Source organism: Vulpes vulpes, chromosome 2 (assembly GCF_048418805.1).
Source record: "Vulpes vulpes isolate BD-2025 chromosome 2, VulVul3, whole genome shotgun sequence".
NCBI classification, from domain to species: Eukaryota; Metazoa; Chordata; class Mammalia; order Carnivora; family Canidae; genus Vulpes; species Vulpes vulpes.
The window spans coordinates 113,090,749-113,104,409 of record NC_132781.1 but is presented as its reverse complement, the minus strand read 5'-3'; the positions used below and the strand labels follow the sequence as shown (position 1 = coordinate 113,104,409).

The 13,661-nt window shown below is 39.5% G+C and overlaps 1 protein-coding gene across 1 annotated transcript in view; it reads right to left on the bottom strand.

Annotated features, from left to right (window-relative positions):
* KIN (Kin17 DNA and RNA binding protein) overlaps positions 1-13,661 on the bottom strand; it is a 40,500-nt gene that overhangs the window by 6,608 nt on the left and 20,231 nt on the right. The window contains exons 8-12 of the mRNA XM_026016738.2: positions 11,488-11,617; positions 8,611-8,661; positions 5,056-5,124; positions 3,987-4,086; positions 2,202-2,302 (exon numbers count right to left, since the gene is read on the bottom strand). Of these exons, the coding sequence (XP_025872523.1) occupies positions 2,202-2,302; positions 3,987-4,086; positions 5,056-5,124; positions 8,611-8,661; positions 11,488-11,617 (451 nt within the window). The remainder of the gene's footprint in view (positions 1-2,201; positions 2,303-3,986; positions 4,087-5,055; positions 5,125-8,610; positions 8,662-11,487; positions 11,618-13,661) is intronic.

The window sequence follows — 13,661 nt, the reverse complement described above, 5'->3', positions numbered from 1 at the left end:
GGAAGTAAGTTCCCAGATAAAGTATGACTCGGGTTGGATCTTTTGTTACCAAGCGTAAAGGCCTGTGGACAAGTACGCTTTTCTGGTAAGAATACAAAGCTGGGGAATAAGGGAGCCAGTCATTTGGTTAATTAGGCAAACAGCTAAGGTAAAAGGCTTAGACTGTTTTTAAAAAATTTGTGGAATATTTAAAAATCTGCTTATTAAATGAGTAAATTTCAAATATTTTGATACTGATGCCACAATTTTAGACACCAGAAATGATAAACTAGTGGGAGAAATCATTTGGAAAGTTCATGTGTTTCATGGCAATGATGTAAAGGAACTGTGGGGACACAGCTAAGTGGACACACAAATGCAAACAGATTATTTTTAAATTGGGGGGAAGGTGTGAAAGAAAAGTAAAGAAGCAGGTGATCTCTTAAGAGTACACGCTGCTTTGCAGGCAAGCAGGCCTGTTATGTGGGTGTCCTCTTAGCTCCTGCCTCAGTTCAGCTCTGTATGGCATGCAAGCTCAGGAAGGAGCAGCTTGGGTCACAGCGAGGGAGCAAAGAATGGGCCCGCGAAAACCAGACTGCGACCCAAAGGGATCTGGATGGAGCCTAGAATGTCCTCCGTGCTGATTAGACGTTTTGCATTGCCTGAGATGAAAGCATGAGTTGAAGCAGGATCTAAACTGGAGAGTATACAAAGTGCAGGAGAATCATTTTGCCAAGGAAATATGAGATTTTCCATGACGTTATACTGACTGAGACAGAGAGAAAAACTGAGTTTTAATTAAAAAAGAACCTCAATCTATTAATTTAATTAGACTAGTAAATGTCTCAGCACCAGGAGATGCCCCTTCCTTTCCTTCTCTTATAGTTTATGTTAGTGACAGTTTTTAAGTTCATGTTGTCAGGGACAGAAAAAAAAACGCTCAATTTACTTAAATGTGGTTTCTCTCAGATAACGACCTACGTTATCTGGAACGTCGTTTGGAACGACCTTCCAAACGTAGTCCCGAGATGGGTTTAGGTGCCTACAACACCACACATGAAATTGGGCAGTTACTGTAAGTTCTAGAGAGGACTCAGGAGGGTCCTCAGACTCTCCGAGGGCCTATTATCCCCCCACGTGCTAACTTACTGCACTGGATGTAAAAAGGGATTTCACTAAGAGTCACAGCACCATTGTTTGAAGTTTCAAAATGCATTATATGGTTGGGGGAAAGCCCGTTTCAGGCCCTTCCTCCCCCCAGAAGACACGTCAGGCCTCACTGGGCCACACTTGCAGACCTGTCCGTGAGCCATCCGCTCTGCAGCAAACACTTGCACATCAGATTTCCTTAAATTACTTTATTGACTCCACTACCTTTAGCCCTTTATGAAAGAAGGGAAGGACTCATTAAAATAAGGGCTCTTCCTCCATTAATTCTGCCTCTATATTCCCCTAATTATATATTATGCCAGACTGAGTTTTATATTACATGTGAGGGAAAAAAGTTGAGATGTGAAACTGAACATACCGCATACAATTTTATAAAATACAGACTGGAAAGGAACAGGTCAAAATATTAAAGGGAGTTATCTGGCCAGGAGATTATGGGTAATTTTTAAAGTTATTTGTATTCAATTGACCTTTTCAGGTTTTACACAATGAATATTGCTGTAGTCTGAGTGTGTTGTCCCCTCCCCCCCCCCCCCCAACAGAATTCATGGATGTCACCTAATGCCCAATTGGGACCGTATTTGGTGGTGGGGCTTTTGGGGAGTGATGGGGTTGTGGGGGTGGGGCCCTCATGAATGGACTGATGCCCTTATAAAGACCCTGGAAAGCTCCTTTGTTGCTTCCATCATGTGAGGACACAGGAGCCAGGAAGCAGGCCCTCAGCAGACAGTAAATCTGCCAGTGCCTTGTTCTTGGGACTTCCAGCCCTCAGACCTGTGAAAACCATATTTGCTTCTAAGCCACCCAGTCTATGGCATTCTGTTACAGCAGCTCGCGTGGACTAAGGCACACATGCATTTCTTTTGAAATCTGGAAACGAAATACTTTACAAGGGCAGAGTCATTACAGAAACTAAGCTTACAGATTTCCATATAGAAGAGAAGACAAACAAAAAAACCCAGACTCTAAAATAAAACAAAGACCAACCCAATGAAAAGGACCCATGGCATCTTTTTAAAGCATTTAGAAATTCTTTGTGTAAATGTACGTACAGTTTCAATGACTATTGTAGCTGAGAAAGTCTTCTCATTGATGGATTCTAAGGTGCCTTCATTTCCTCTGTAGCCTCCATTTAAAACAAGAATTCTTTTTCCTGCAGTAGAAGAGAATATCACACTGAACGCAAAGAAATGTTCACTTTTTTCTTCTACCTTGTTATAGCAAAGTGTAGTTACACTGAATGACACCCTCTTAAAAGTCCTTAATCCTTTTAGAACTCTAATATTCTAAAGGATAGTCTGTAGATGCCTTCAGGACTGTAATGTTATAGGAATCCTCATGGTTTTTTTTCACTTGTCAAAGGGATACATTTTAGCCTTAGATTGCAAGTAGAAGGTACTTAGGGTCCAGAAATAATCAGAAAAGAAAAATTAGCTTACTTTGGCTTTTTTTTTTTTTTTTTTTTAAAGAGAGAGAGAGGTGTGTGAGCAGAGGGGAGAGAGGAGAGGAGCAGAGGGAGACGGAAAATCTTAAGCATGGAGCCTGATGCAGGGCTTGATCTCAGGAGCCTGAGATCATGACCAGAGCCAAAATGAAGAGTCAGACACTTAACCAATTGAGCCACCCAGGCGCCTTACTTTGCCTCTTTTTAAAAATCACAGGATGGTTTGGCAGTTTCATAAAAAGTTAAACATATCCTGCCTTGAGTGAGCCATTCTAAGTATTTTCCCCATAGAAAAGAAACCCTATGTCCATATAAAGACTTGTGTGTGAATGTTCTTGGAAGTTTTACTTGTAACGGTCAAAAAACTGTAACCAACTGAAGTGTCTATCAAAAGGTGACTAAATGAAAAGTGGTATATCCATACAGTGAAACCCTACTTCACAACAGAAAGAACCTACACATTATGTGACAACATGCAGGGATCCAAAATAATTGCGCTTAATGAAAGATGCCAGGCCAAAAATCAGGACACAGAGTATGATTTCATTCATATAAAATTCTAGACAGATACAAACTTTTCTATAGTGATGGAAAGTACACAAGTGGTTGCCCTGGGGGACATGGGAGGCAAGAGTGGAGGGGTGGCAAGGAAGGATGATAAAGGGCAGTGATAAAACTAGGGGGGGGGGGAGGTAATGGGTACACCTGTAAGCTCCATCGCAGGGATGGTTTTGCAAGAGTATTCATGGGTTAAAACTGATCAAACTGTATACTTTATACAAGTGCAGCTTTTTGAATGTCAATTATATCTCACTAAAGCTGAAAAGAAAAATTTTTTTAAGCCATAAAATGAGTTTATTTTAGGAGGAAAGAATAAATGATCTGATAAGTGGAAGTTTTATACAGACTAACACTACCACTAGTGCCAGCGATGATACCGTTATGAAGGCTTCAGGTCAGAGGCAAACCACCTAAACAAGGTAGCATTCATACTAGATATTTAGAAGTACTTAAATGATAAAGACAATTAAGGAAGAGAAAAAGCAAAACAATACTGAATTTTATTTTACCATCTTAGGTAGCCAAAAAAATATATTAATAACAACCAGAGTATGACTGATATTTTTTTCCTTATGAGTTTGTGTTTTGCTTCAGGAAAAAAAAAAAAGGATTCCAGGAAGGGGAAATTTATTCACGCCACAAAACAGCTTTCACAGAGGACTGGTAAACTATCATGTTGCCTGAAATGAAGCACATCAGTTCTATTGGCACCTACAAATTTCTAGAAAGGAAATCCATGTCTATAACTGTTAGTGTTGAGAAACCCTGGTTTTAAGGATGGAATCACCAATTTTAATAGCATAGACATTAAATGGTCTGCAAAAAGATTTACCTGGTGCTGGAATTACTGTTTCTAAATGAGTCTGGTCAAGTTTCAGCTTGTCTCCAGAGTCAATCATCTTTACAACAGCTGTATATTTGTCAATTACTTCCTGTCATGTGAAATCAACACTTTTATAATAGCAGAAATAAGTGCACACAAATTTCAAAGGACAGAAATAGGTTAAGATGAAAACAAACGAAATTCCAGTCAAAAGGTAAGAGCAACTCCTGCTATAAATGACACTATTTTATAGATTCCATATACGACTTCTCATTCTGTGCTTTTTAATTTTTAAAAACATGTATTACTTTTTATTTTTTTTAAGATTTATTTATTTATTTATTCATGATAGACATAGGGAGAGAGAGAGGCAGAGACACAGAGGGAGAAGCAGGCTTCATGCCAGGAGCCTGACGCGGGACTCGATCCCGGGACTCCAGGATCGTTTGGGCCAAAGGCAGGCGCCAAACCACTGAGCCACCCAGGGATCCCCTTATTACGTTTTTAAATTTAAATTCCAGCAGAGTTAATACACAGTGTTCTATTAGTTTCGGGTATATGATATAGTGATTCTATGCTTCCTAATAAAGAATTCAATTCAAGACTTAGCAAAGGTTTTCATCTGTAAAGAATAAAAGACTGGTTGGTGATCTTACAATACAACTTTAGCAAACACAGTGAGAGGAAGAATGCCGAGCTTCAAGTACAACAGAAGGGCATTTGTGCATGCACAATGCCGGGTGCCGGAATGGAATGATTTAGGAATGGCAGTGAGGACCGGAGCGTAGATTTTTAAATTTTAAAATCCTAGGGCAGCTAGAAGTCTCTCAGGCAAAACACAAGGGAGTCGTCCTTGGAACTGCTCCAGTAAGGAAGCACCAAAGTTAAATATAAACTATGTTGTTGTGAAATGAATCATTTTCCCAACAATTATGAATTCACTTTCCTTTCATGAACCATCAGGCACCTCAGACACAAGTCTCCCGCCCTGAGGATTTGATTTTTCTGGGACAAAAATGGCCTGACTCCACCAGCCACCAGCTCTTCACAAATTCCATTCCCAGCCTCCTGTCCTTACCTTAACAACACCCTTTTTCTTATGATATTTCTCTCCAAGTTTTTTGGTTATAATTTTCACGATGATTTCCTAGAAAATAACAACAACGAGAGAATAAAGATGAAAGGAAAAGACCTAAATCATCTTTTCAGGTTTACTCCTTCACTTTAAGTCACGTTCACCAAGAATCACGGCCAAAACGTAAACTGCTCTGCTAAATAGGAAATTCTGGAGTTCTAAGCCTTCCCGATTACGGCAGAGCATTCCCGTAGTGATCCTTTATTTCTTCTTTCTCCCTTTATTCAACATGACTACCAAGAGGTAAGACAGTACCTGCCTCAAGGCTGATTTCGACACTGAAGGTCTCTTGAAATCTAGGACTTTTATTTGCCAATCTCGACCCTATGAATCCACGTCTTTCACAAGTAACTTCTTTCTCTCTCTTCATTAAAGGAAGTGAAAAGGGCCGAAGATATTACACTGCTGGTGTTCGCTGCTGATAAAAACTCAGATGGCAAGTCTCACTGGGAATTGCAAGGAACTGAGTCTTTGAGCTCACGCATGACATTTTCCACAATGTTCTTTTAATGTTCTTTTCTCATTATGTTACTCTGAATTTTTGATACACACTGGATTTTCCCAGATTAGCTTCAGCTAAAAGTATCGTTCTTCTGAACATCTAATTCTCAAATGGGAGAGAAATCTGGGCTTATTTCATATTAATGCATTCTGAGTTTGGTTCTTTATCATCATTTTCCTGATTTAGACGAACTAACGGCTAATCATGAAAATTCAATCCGGACTTAATGCTACAGTCACTGTAGTGATTCTGTATTTGTTACTTCAAGTGAATGTAAAAGAGGTACTAGATGTTCACAGTAAGCCAGTCTGAAAATATTATGAATCAAAATTCAGTAAGGATTTGGGGGGGATATATTATAGCAGAAAAATGTATTAAAGAGAAAACGTGAATGGTCTTATTCTTAAGTGTCTAAGAATCTAAGGTTTTGGTTTTCTTTTCCCCCTACTGGGCAGCAAAGCAAGATTTATTAAATGATAACAAGGCAAAATTTACTGAGTGATAGTACTAAGCTCCTAAAAAGGGGGGTGACCCAAGAGGGGTTGCCCAAGAATCGAAGACTTTCTAAATGAAGCCAACTAATGCCAAACAGCTTCTCTGATTTAGCCAGAGTATTTCTGGGCTAAGTTTCTCAAAGGCCCTCATGGGTACATGCTCATTATATGGAGCTAACTCATTACATCATTGGGCTTACTGACACTTGCTCATGCAATAGATCTGTTCAAAGTATTTCTTTTCTGAGTTTAAACATAAAGCTCTCCAATCTATCTGTGTGGACTGCTGGTTATTTTAACAAACATATTGACCATTTAAAAAAAAAAACAACATATTGACCATTTCAACGTAAGTGACACACAGGGTCATCAGAGCAACTGTTGGATGATCATCACTTTTACTGTAATACTCTGTAGAAGGAACCAGGAAAAAAAAAACGGGAATAAGTTATTATGAGAGAATTATCAAACATAGAATATAACTGAAAGTATTATCAGTGGGAAGAAAATTTTTGGGCTAATTAAAACTTGTAATGCTTTCTTTCTTTTTTTCTTTTGGTTTTCTTTTTCCTTTAAACCAATGAAGGGCACATCAGAATCACCCAGGAGGATGGTGAAAATATGCATTTTGCTATAGGAGACTGGATAGTAATAGTAGTAAAATATCTAACCTGGAAAAAACACTTCTCTAAGAATTTGTGAATTTCTCTATGGTAAGAATGACTGCTTTCAGCAAAATTCTTGATTACATTTTTATACACAATAATCAAACTATTAATATTCAATGCTAAGTGGGACTCCTGTGGGGATCAGTCAGTGAAGCATCTGCCTTCAGCTCACATCATGATATTGGGGTCCTGGGATGGGGCCCTGCATCAGGTTCTCTGCTCAGCAGGGAGCCTGCTTCTCCCTCTGCCCCTCCCCCTGCTTGTGCACTCTCTCTCTCTGAAATAAATAAATAAAATCTTAAAAAAAAATTCAAATGCTAGCTACCGGAATGGAGAAAACAAAACAAAACATGGGTGGTTTCCTCCCTTCAGACCCACCCTTTACTAATCTTGACTAAACCTGTACTCAGAGATGGGGAGTCAGGGGGCCTGACACATCCCAGGAAGCAGTACTGCTGACCAGTTGAAATCACAACCTTACAGAATCAGATTGCCAGGGAGATCCTGACTCAGTGCTTACTTATGTCCTTCGGGAAATTACTCAAATGCTTTATGCCTCTTTTCTTACCTATAAAATGGGAATTATAACAGGAATTACTTTATAGGATTGATATAAGAGGACTCATTCCCTATTTAATACAGCAAGTATTTTCACATTAGCTAACTTGCTTCCTGATCATGGCCATGGGTTTTCTGGAACATCACAGACTCTAAACGACTCTGCATTTACCTGGGCGTAAGGAACGTGAGACAAGGCCCCCCACCTTGACCTAGCTGGTGCCGCCAGCAACAAAAAGCAAACGTACAGGAAGTCTGGGATACACTGAGCTCAGGCATAAAACTGTCGTGGCCAAAAAGGTACACAGGAAACAGCAAATGTAACCTACGCTGGAAAGAAAGCTCCAGAAATTGTGCTCAGTCCCTCAAAACCTGGGAATTTTTAACTTTTTTCTTTTTTTTTCTTTTTACAACATAATAGAGTCTCAGAGGATGCCAACTTGCGGTTTCGGGAAAGTTCTTTCAGGAAAGAAATGCCTCCCATGTAGAAGACCACAAATTAAGATACGGAAGCAAAATTATTTTCAAGCTTAGAAGAAGCAGGACAATGAAAATGTGATTGAGAATGTGGGATTTCTTGACCTTCAAGGTTATTATTAATATTACTTTCTGAATCAAAATGATCTAAATGACACACTCTCACTACTTTTCAGTCTCCTATTATTGATCAAACCAGCTTTTTTCAGGAGCTTTAATGAAGGCACCCTGAGCGTCTTATGAAAACTTTACATCTAAGTTCAAGACAGAGCATCGAGAAGTAATACTTTTTAAAATTATTTAAATGTTTTAAAATTATTAGCTTAGAATAACAACAATAATAAATACACGGTAAAATACAAAGCTTTACTTGATGTTTGTAAAATTAAAACTGGCTTTTTTGACAAAGTACCTAAAGAGAGATTTCAAGTTCAATAAGCTGTAAGTTGAAAACAAATAACTTTGACATTCACAATTTCACCTTCCAGTCCCATTTCTGAAAACACAACCCTTGTCTTAGAGCAAAAATTGGAAATAATTCCAGGCTTAAATTCAAGACGTCCACAAACAAATCTGACATTAAACTCAAGAAATCTGACCAGCCTGTAAAGGTGAAGTAATTCTCCAATACAGGTGCAACTGATCAGTTAAGATCAGATAAAAAGAAAAGTCATGAAAGTTATATATACATACAATTTAAGTATATTTGAGAAACTCAGTCATTTATCCCAAATGCTCTTTACATTATTCACTTTTTTAAAAGCATTCAGGACTTAAGAAGCTCCAGCTGAGTACGTACCGGCTGTAGCCAGTGGTCTGTTCGGGCAGTTCTTTTCTTTTCCTCTTCAATCTGTAGAACACAGAAGACATTCATAGAATCCACTCTTTAAAATTCTCCAATTATTTTAAATACCATTCTATATAGCGAAAGAATAGCATAAAACATATACCTCAAAAAGAGATCTGTGGAATTTACAAGCTCTGACAAATACAAATAAACACTTTATGCAATTAATTTTTGATTAAAAGAAAAAAAAAACACTTTGAGGAGGGGCGCACCCATTTGGATCAGTTGGCAGAGTGTGTGACTCTTGATCTTGGGGTTGTGGGTTTGAGTTCCACGTTGAGTGTAGAGACCACTTAAAAATAAAATCTTTATACAGATGCAATGAAACGCCGGGACACCTGCACCCCGATGTTTCTAGCAGCAATGTCCACAATAGCCAAACTGTGGAAGGAGCCTCGGTGTTCATCGAAAGATGAATGGATAAAGAAGATGTGGTCTATGTATACAGTGGAATATTCCTCAGCCATTAGAAACGATGAATACCCACCATTTGCTTCGACGTGGATAGAACTGGAGGGGATTATGCTGAGTGAAATAAGTCAATCGGAGAAGGACAAACATTATATGTTCTCATTCATTTGGGGAATATAAAAAATAGTGAAAGGGAATAAAGGGGAATGGAGAAAAAATGAGTGGGAAATATCAGAAAGGGAGACAGAACATGAGAGACTCGTACCTCTAGGAAACGAACAAGGAAGGGGTGGTGGAAAGGGAGGTGGGTGGGATGACTGGGTGACGGGCACTGAGGGGGGCACTTGATGGGATGAGAGACTCCTTACTCTGGGAAACGAACAAGGGGTGGTGGAAAGGGAGGTGGGTGGGGTGACTGGGTGACGGGCACTGAGGGGGGCACTTGATGGGATGAGCACTGGGTGTTATGCTATATGCTGGCAAATTGAACTCCAATATAAATAAATAAATAAATAAATAAATAAATAAATAAATAAATAAAATCAATCTTTTAAAAAAACCCACACATGGGCATGACCCTGGAGACCCGGGATCGAGTCCCAGGTCGGGCTCCCTGCATGGAGCCTGCTTCTCCCTCTGCCTGTGTCTCTGCCTCTCTCTCTGTGTGTGTCTCTCATGATTAAATAAATAAAATCTTTAAAAAAAAAAAAAAAACCCACACACTTGGATTTACAAAATTATATGATAAAACATGTCAACTGATCAAGAAAATAAACATGAGCAACCTCTACTTAGTTGACAGTGCAAGGCCACGTGCCAGTGCTATAACACCCTTTCCCTGCTTCCCCCCATGTACCTGTTACAAGCTGGAAAACCCGCCAACATTTTCATGTGGTAAATACATACTTAGATAACTAATTTTGCACAGTCTGATGGCAAAAAGGGGCTTCTCTGAGAAGGATAATAAATCTTGTGAATGTAGGGCAAGAAAAATATAATGAGAGATATAAGCAAAAGGGTGTCCAAAGAAGGAGTGCTGTCTGGAGGGAAATACACCTTTTTCTTTCTCAGAGGCCTTAAGTGAACCCCTAAGTACCAACTTTCAATGGATCAAACCACCATGATCCTTTGGTTAATAATAAATTCCATTTAAATTTCTCCAACTTTCCAATGTAACAAAGAACATTCTAAATTTAGCAGGTTTTACAAAGGTAGGGGGCAGATCTGGCTTCCCATTTTACTTTGAATTAGATTCAGGGACTCCCTGTCGTGGCCTATCGAGACGTCTAAGATGTTTCTACTTTTCTATCAAACTGCAAATGGCATTTACTCTTGTAATCGCCATGCTCCAGCCATGTGGATCTTTCCTTCAGATGCTGAACTCAAGACCTTTCCTGCCTTGGTACCTCTTCACAAGCTATCCCCTATGGCCTGCCCTTAGGTCCCCCTAGCACTTGGCATTTTGTAATAACTTACTCACTGGTTCACTTGTTTGGGGAATACCTCTCTTACCAGACTGAAAGCCCCGTGACACATAGGTTTCTCCCTGCTACAACAACACAGGACCTCACACAATGCCCGGCACAGAAGAGCCACTCAGTATTTGCTCAGTGATGGAGCAACCACACCTTCTAGTATACATATTTCATATTATACTCTATATGGGTTAGACCGCTCGGCCTTGTAAGAGCACCCAGTAATGGGGAACACCAAACAGCTGTCTCTATCTCTTCAGAAATGAGGGGAAGGTTGGGGAGACGAGAGGAAATGATATTACAGGAAAAACAAGTCAGTTCTTATATCCATTTCTTTTCTCTTTGCCTGTCCTTATCCTTTCTACTTACTTCATAAATGTATTGATAAGGCTATGTGTGGAAACAGAGAGAGGAAGATTTAGAACTGCTCTTAATGTGCACGTAGATTTAGAGCCAAAGAATGGTCCTCGATTCTAAATCACAGGTTTTCAAGGATTCATCATATAGGCTTAGCCATTAGGTTAAGTCAAATTCAAAATACGTCACAGCTTCCTCTTGCTGGCTAGGAGGTGGCCCGTGGAAGTCAGAGGCAAGAGGAGAGCACAGTTTGGTGGGAGGAATCCACAGAGGATGCCAATTTCACAGAGCCACAGAAGGGGAACAAGGGTTTCATTTCTAGCTTCATGGACCACCAAAGTCCGTGACCATGAACACATGGAGAGTTCTGAAGGTAGCACTCAAGGAAGGAAAATAAACCTGTGACGAGGGGTTCCAACTCTGCTCAGATGGAACTGCATCCAGACTCCCTCCCACTAACCTAGTCTGTATACATTTTCTGACTTTACATTAATCCAAGCACTAGGAGACTATTTAACTTTCCTTAGTTTGATTTATGCCATTCCTCTAACTGCTAAAACGTCGATAAGCAGCTCATAAACTATACCTCCATGATTTCGTCGAGGGCAGATTTCTTTTTTTTCTTTTCTTTTGACTGAGCTGAGCTCCGGGAAGATTCTTTTCGTTTAACTGATGCTGCATTCCCGATGGCATTCAATGCGCTCGGTCCCAAGGAACTGGTAAAAAGAAGAGTCAAGCTCATTAACCAAAACTATGCACAGAAGAAGGCTTTCTAACATGCAGGACAACAGTACAGATGAAATTTGTTACATGATTAATGTAAAACAGATTAGTTGAAACAACAGAGGACCCGTCCTTATGCCTTGCAGGTCCCTAAGCACCACAAGAACATAGAACCTTTCCTGCCTGAACGCCCTCTCCCCTCTCCTCATCCCCTCACTCATGCCAACTACGAGCAGTACATCAAGGTGCTGACAGCGCTGGCTTCAGGGTTAGTTAGGTAGGTCAGGGCTTAAGGAGACTTCTGCTTCTGACCTTGAGTGATTAACTTTTCTTCAGTTCCTCATCCATAAATGAGGATAACAATGTGACCCAACTCAGAGCTCAACCGCAAGGATTAAATAAGAGGTTTGCAAAGAAGTCTAGTGCATTACTGTCAGTTCTATTTTTCAAAAGCAATTTCACATTGTCACTTAATTTCTGGTTGCTCCCAAATGCCTAAAATTGACAGTGTAAATTCTAACTTTTTTAGTGTGGTATACAATTGTCACTACTGGGGCAAGAATGCTAACTTATTACATACACACACACACACACACACACACACACACACACACACACACACACACACACCAGCCATTCTGAATAAGAATTATTATTGACTGAGACACGCCATGTTTCAGGTTTCATGCCTTTGCAAATTTGCATGTGCCTCTTTTATACCTAGAACAATCTCTGCATTTACCTGTTTGTTCCAGTTCTTTAAGATCCATCCTTCATGAGGGTTTGAACTGCCATAGCATCTAGTAGTATGTATCATATTCCACCTTATTATAATTATTTACATATATAATTTGTACAAATAATCATGTGTACGTATTTGTATATACTTATTTTTTCCTGTAAAGTGAGTCATCATCTGGCGACTCACATAAAATACATGCTCAATTAATATTTGATGACTAAATTAATATCTGTATAATCACTTAGATTATCATATTTGCAAAAGATGAACACAGGATAAATATATGCATGAAGCTACCATGAAGATCACCAAGGAAATAAATGTGATTAACAGAAAAACAATGGAATTACTACTTGGGACTTTTTTTTTTTTGAGAGAGAGACAAAGCGTGAATGGAGGAAGATGGAGCAGGGGCAGAGGGAGTGGGCGAGAGAATCTTAAGCAGGCTCCCCGCCCAGCACAGAACCAGATGCAGGGCTCAATCTCCTGATCTCTCCAAGATCACGGTCAGACGCTTTTAACGGACTGAGCCACCCCTATTTGGACTTTTTTTTTAAGGCACTTAAAGATAGCATTAGATTTACTGGCAGCCAGATTACTCTATGGATTCCCATTCAGCCTGGAATCACTATAATCCTGACTTCTTTTCTATACAAGGGGGGTACAGGTCAGGATTCCCCCACTTGGGTCTTCAGAGCGGCTATTCTTCCTTCACCTAACTGGTAAGGTTTTACATCTACCCTTCTGAAATTTCACTTACATAATTCAATCCTCTGAATATCTAGGTTCTGACTCTGTTACCGCACAAATCCCCCAGGTTTATGACAACTGTAAGTTATACAGATTTGGTTCAGAATGGATTAAGTTCATATAGAGATGAACTCTTCAATTTACTGCTTAAAAAGAAAATTCTTTAGATTGAAAAGTACTTTTAGCTAGGAATCTACCAAACTTAGAACTAATTCCAGATCACAATCAACCACACTACGCTATATAAGAGGGATGAGTAACAACCCTAGCAAATGGGGAGAGATGACTGAGTGGGTATTTGGGGTCCAACGATCACCACTACCTGCTTGTATGTTTGCAAACCACCTACTTCCTACTAAAACCAGCAGGAAAAGCTTGCTACTGTTTTCTGAAGATTTTTCTCCACTTTTTAGAAAAATATTTGCTTATTTTTCTGCTTTCTCTTCACATTCTCCATTAATTCCTTGAACTTTTTCAACAAGGGTTCCTAGAATGGCCTAATAAATTACTTCAGTAGTTCGCTATTTGTCTCACCCCAGAAACAT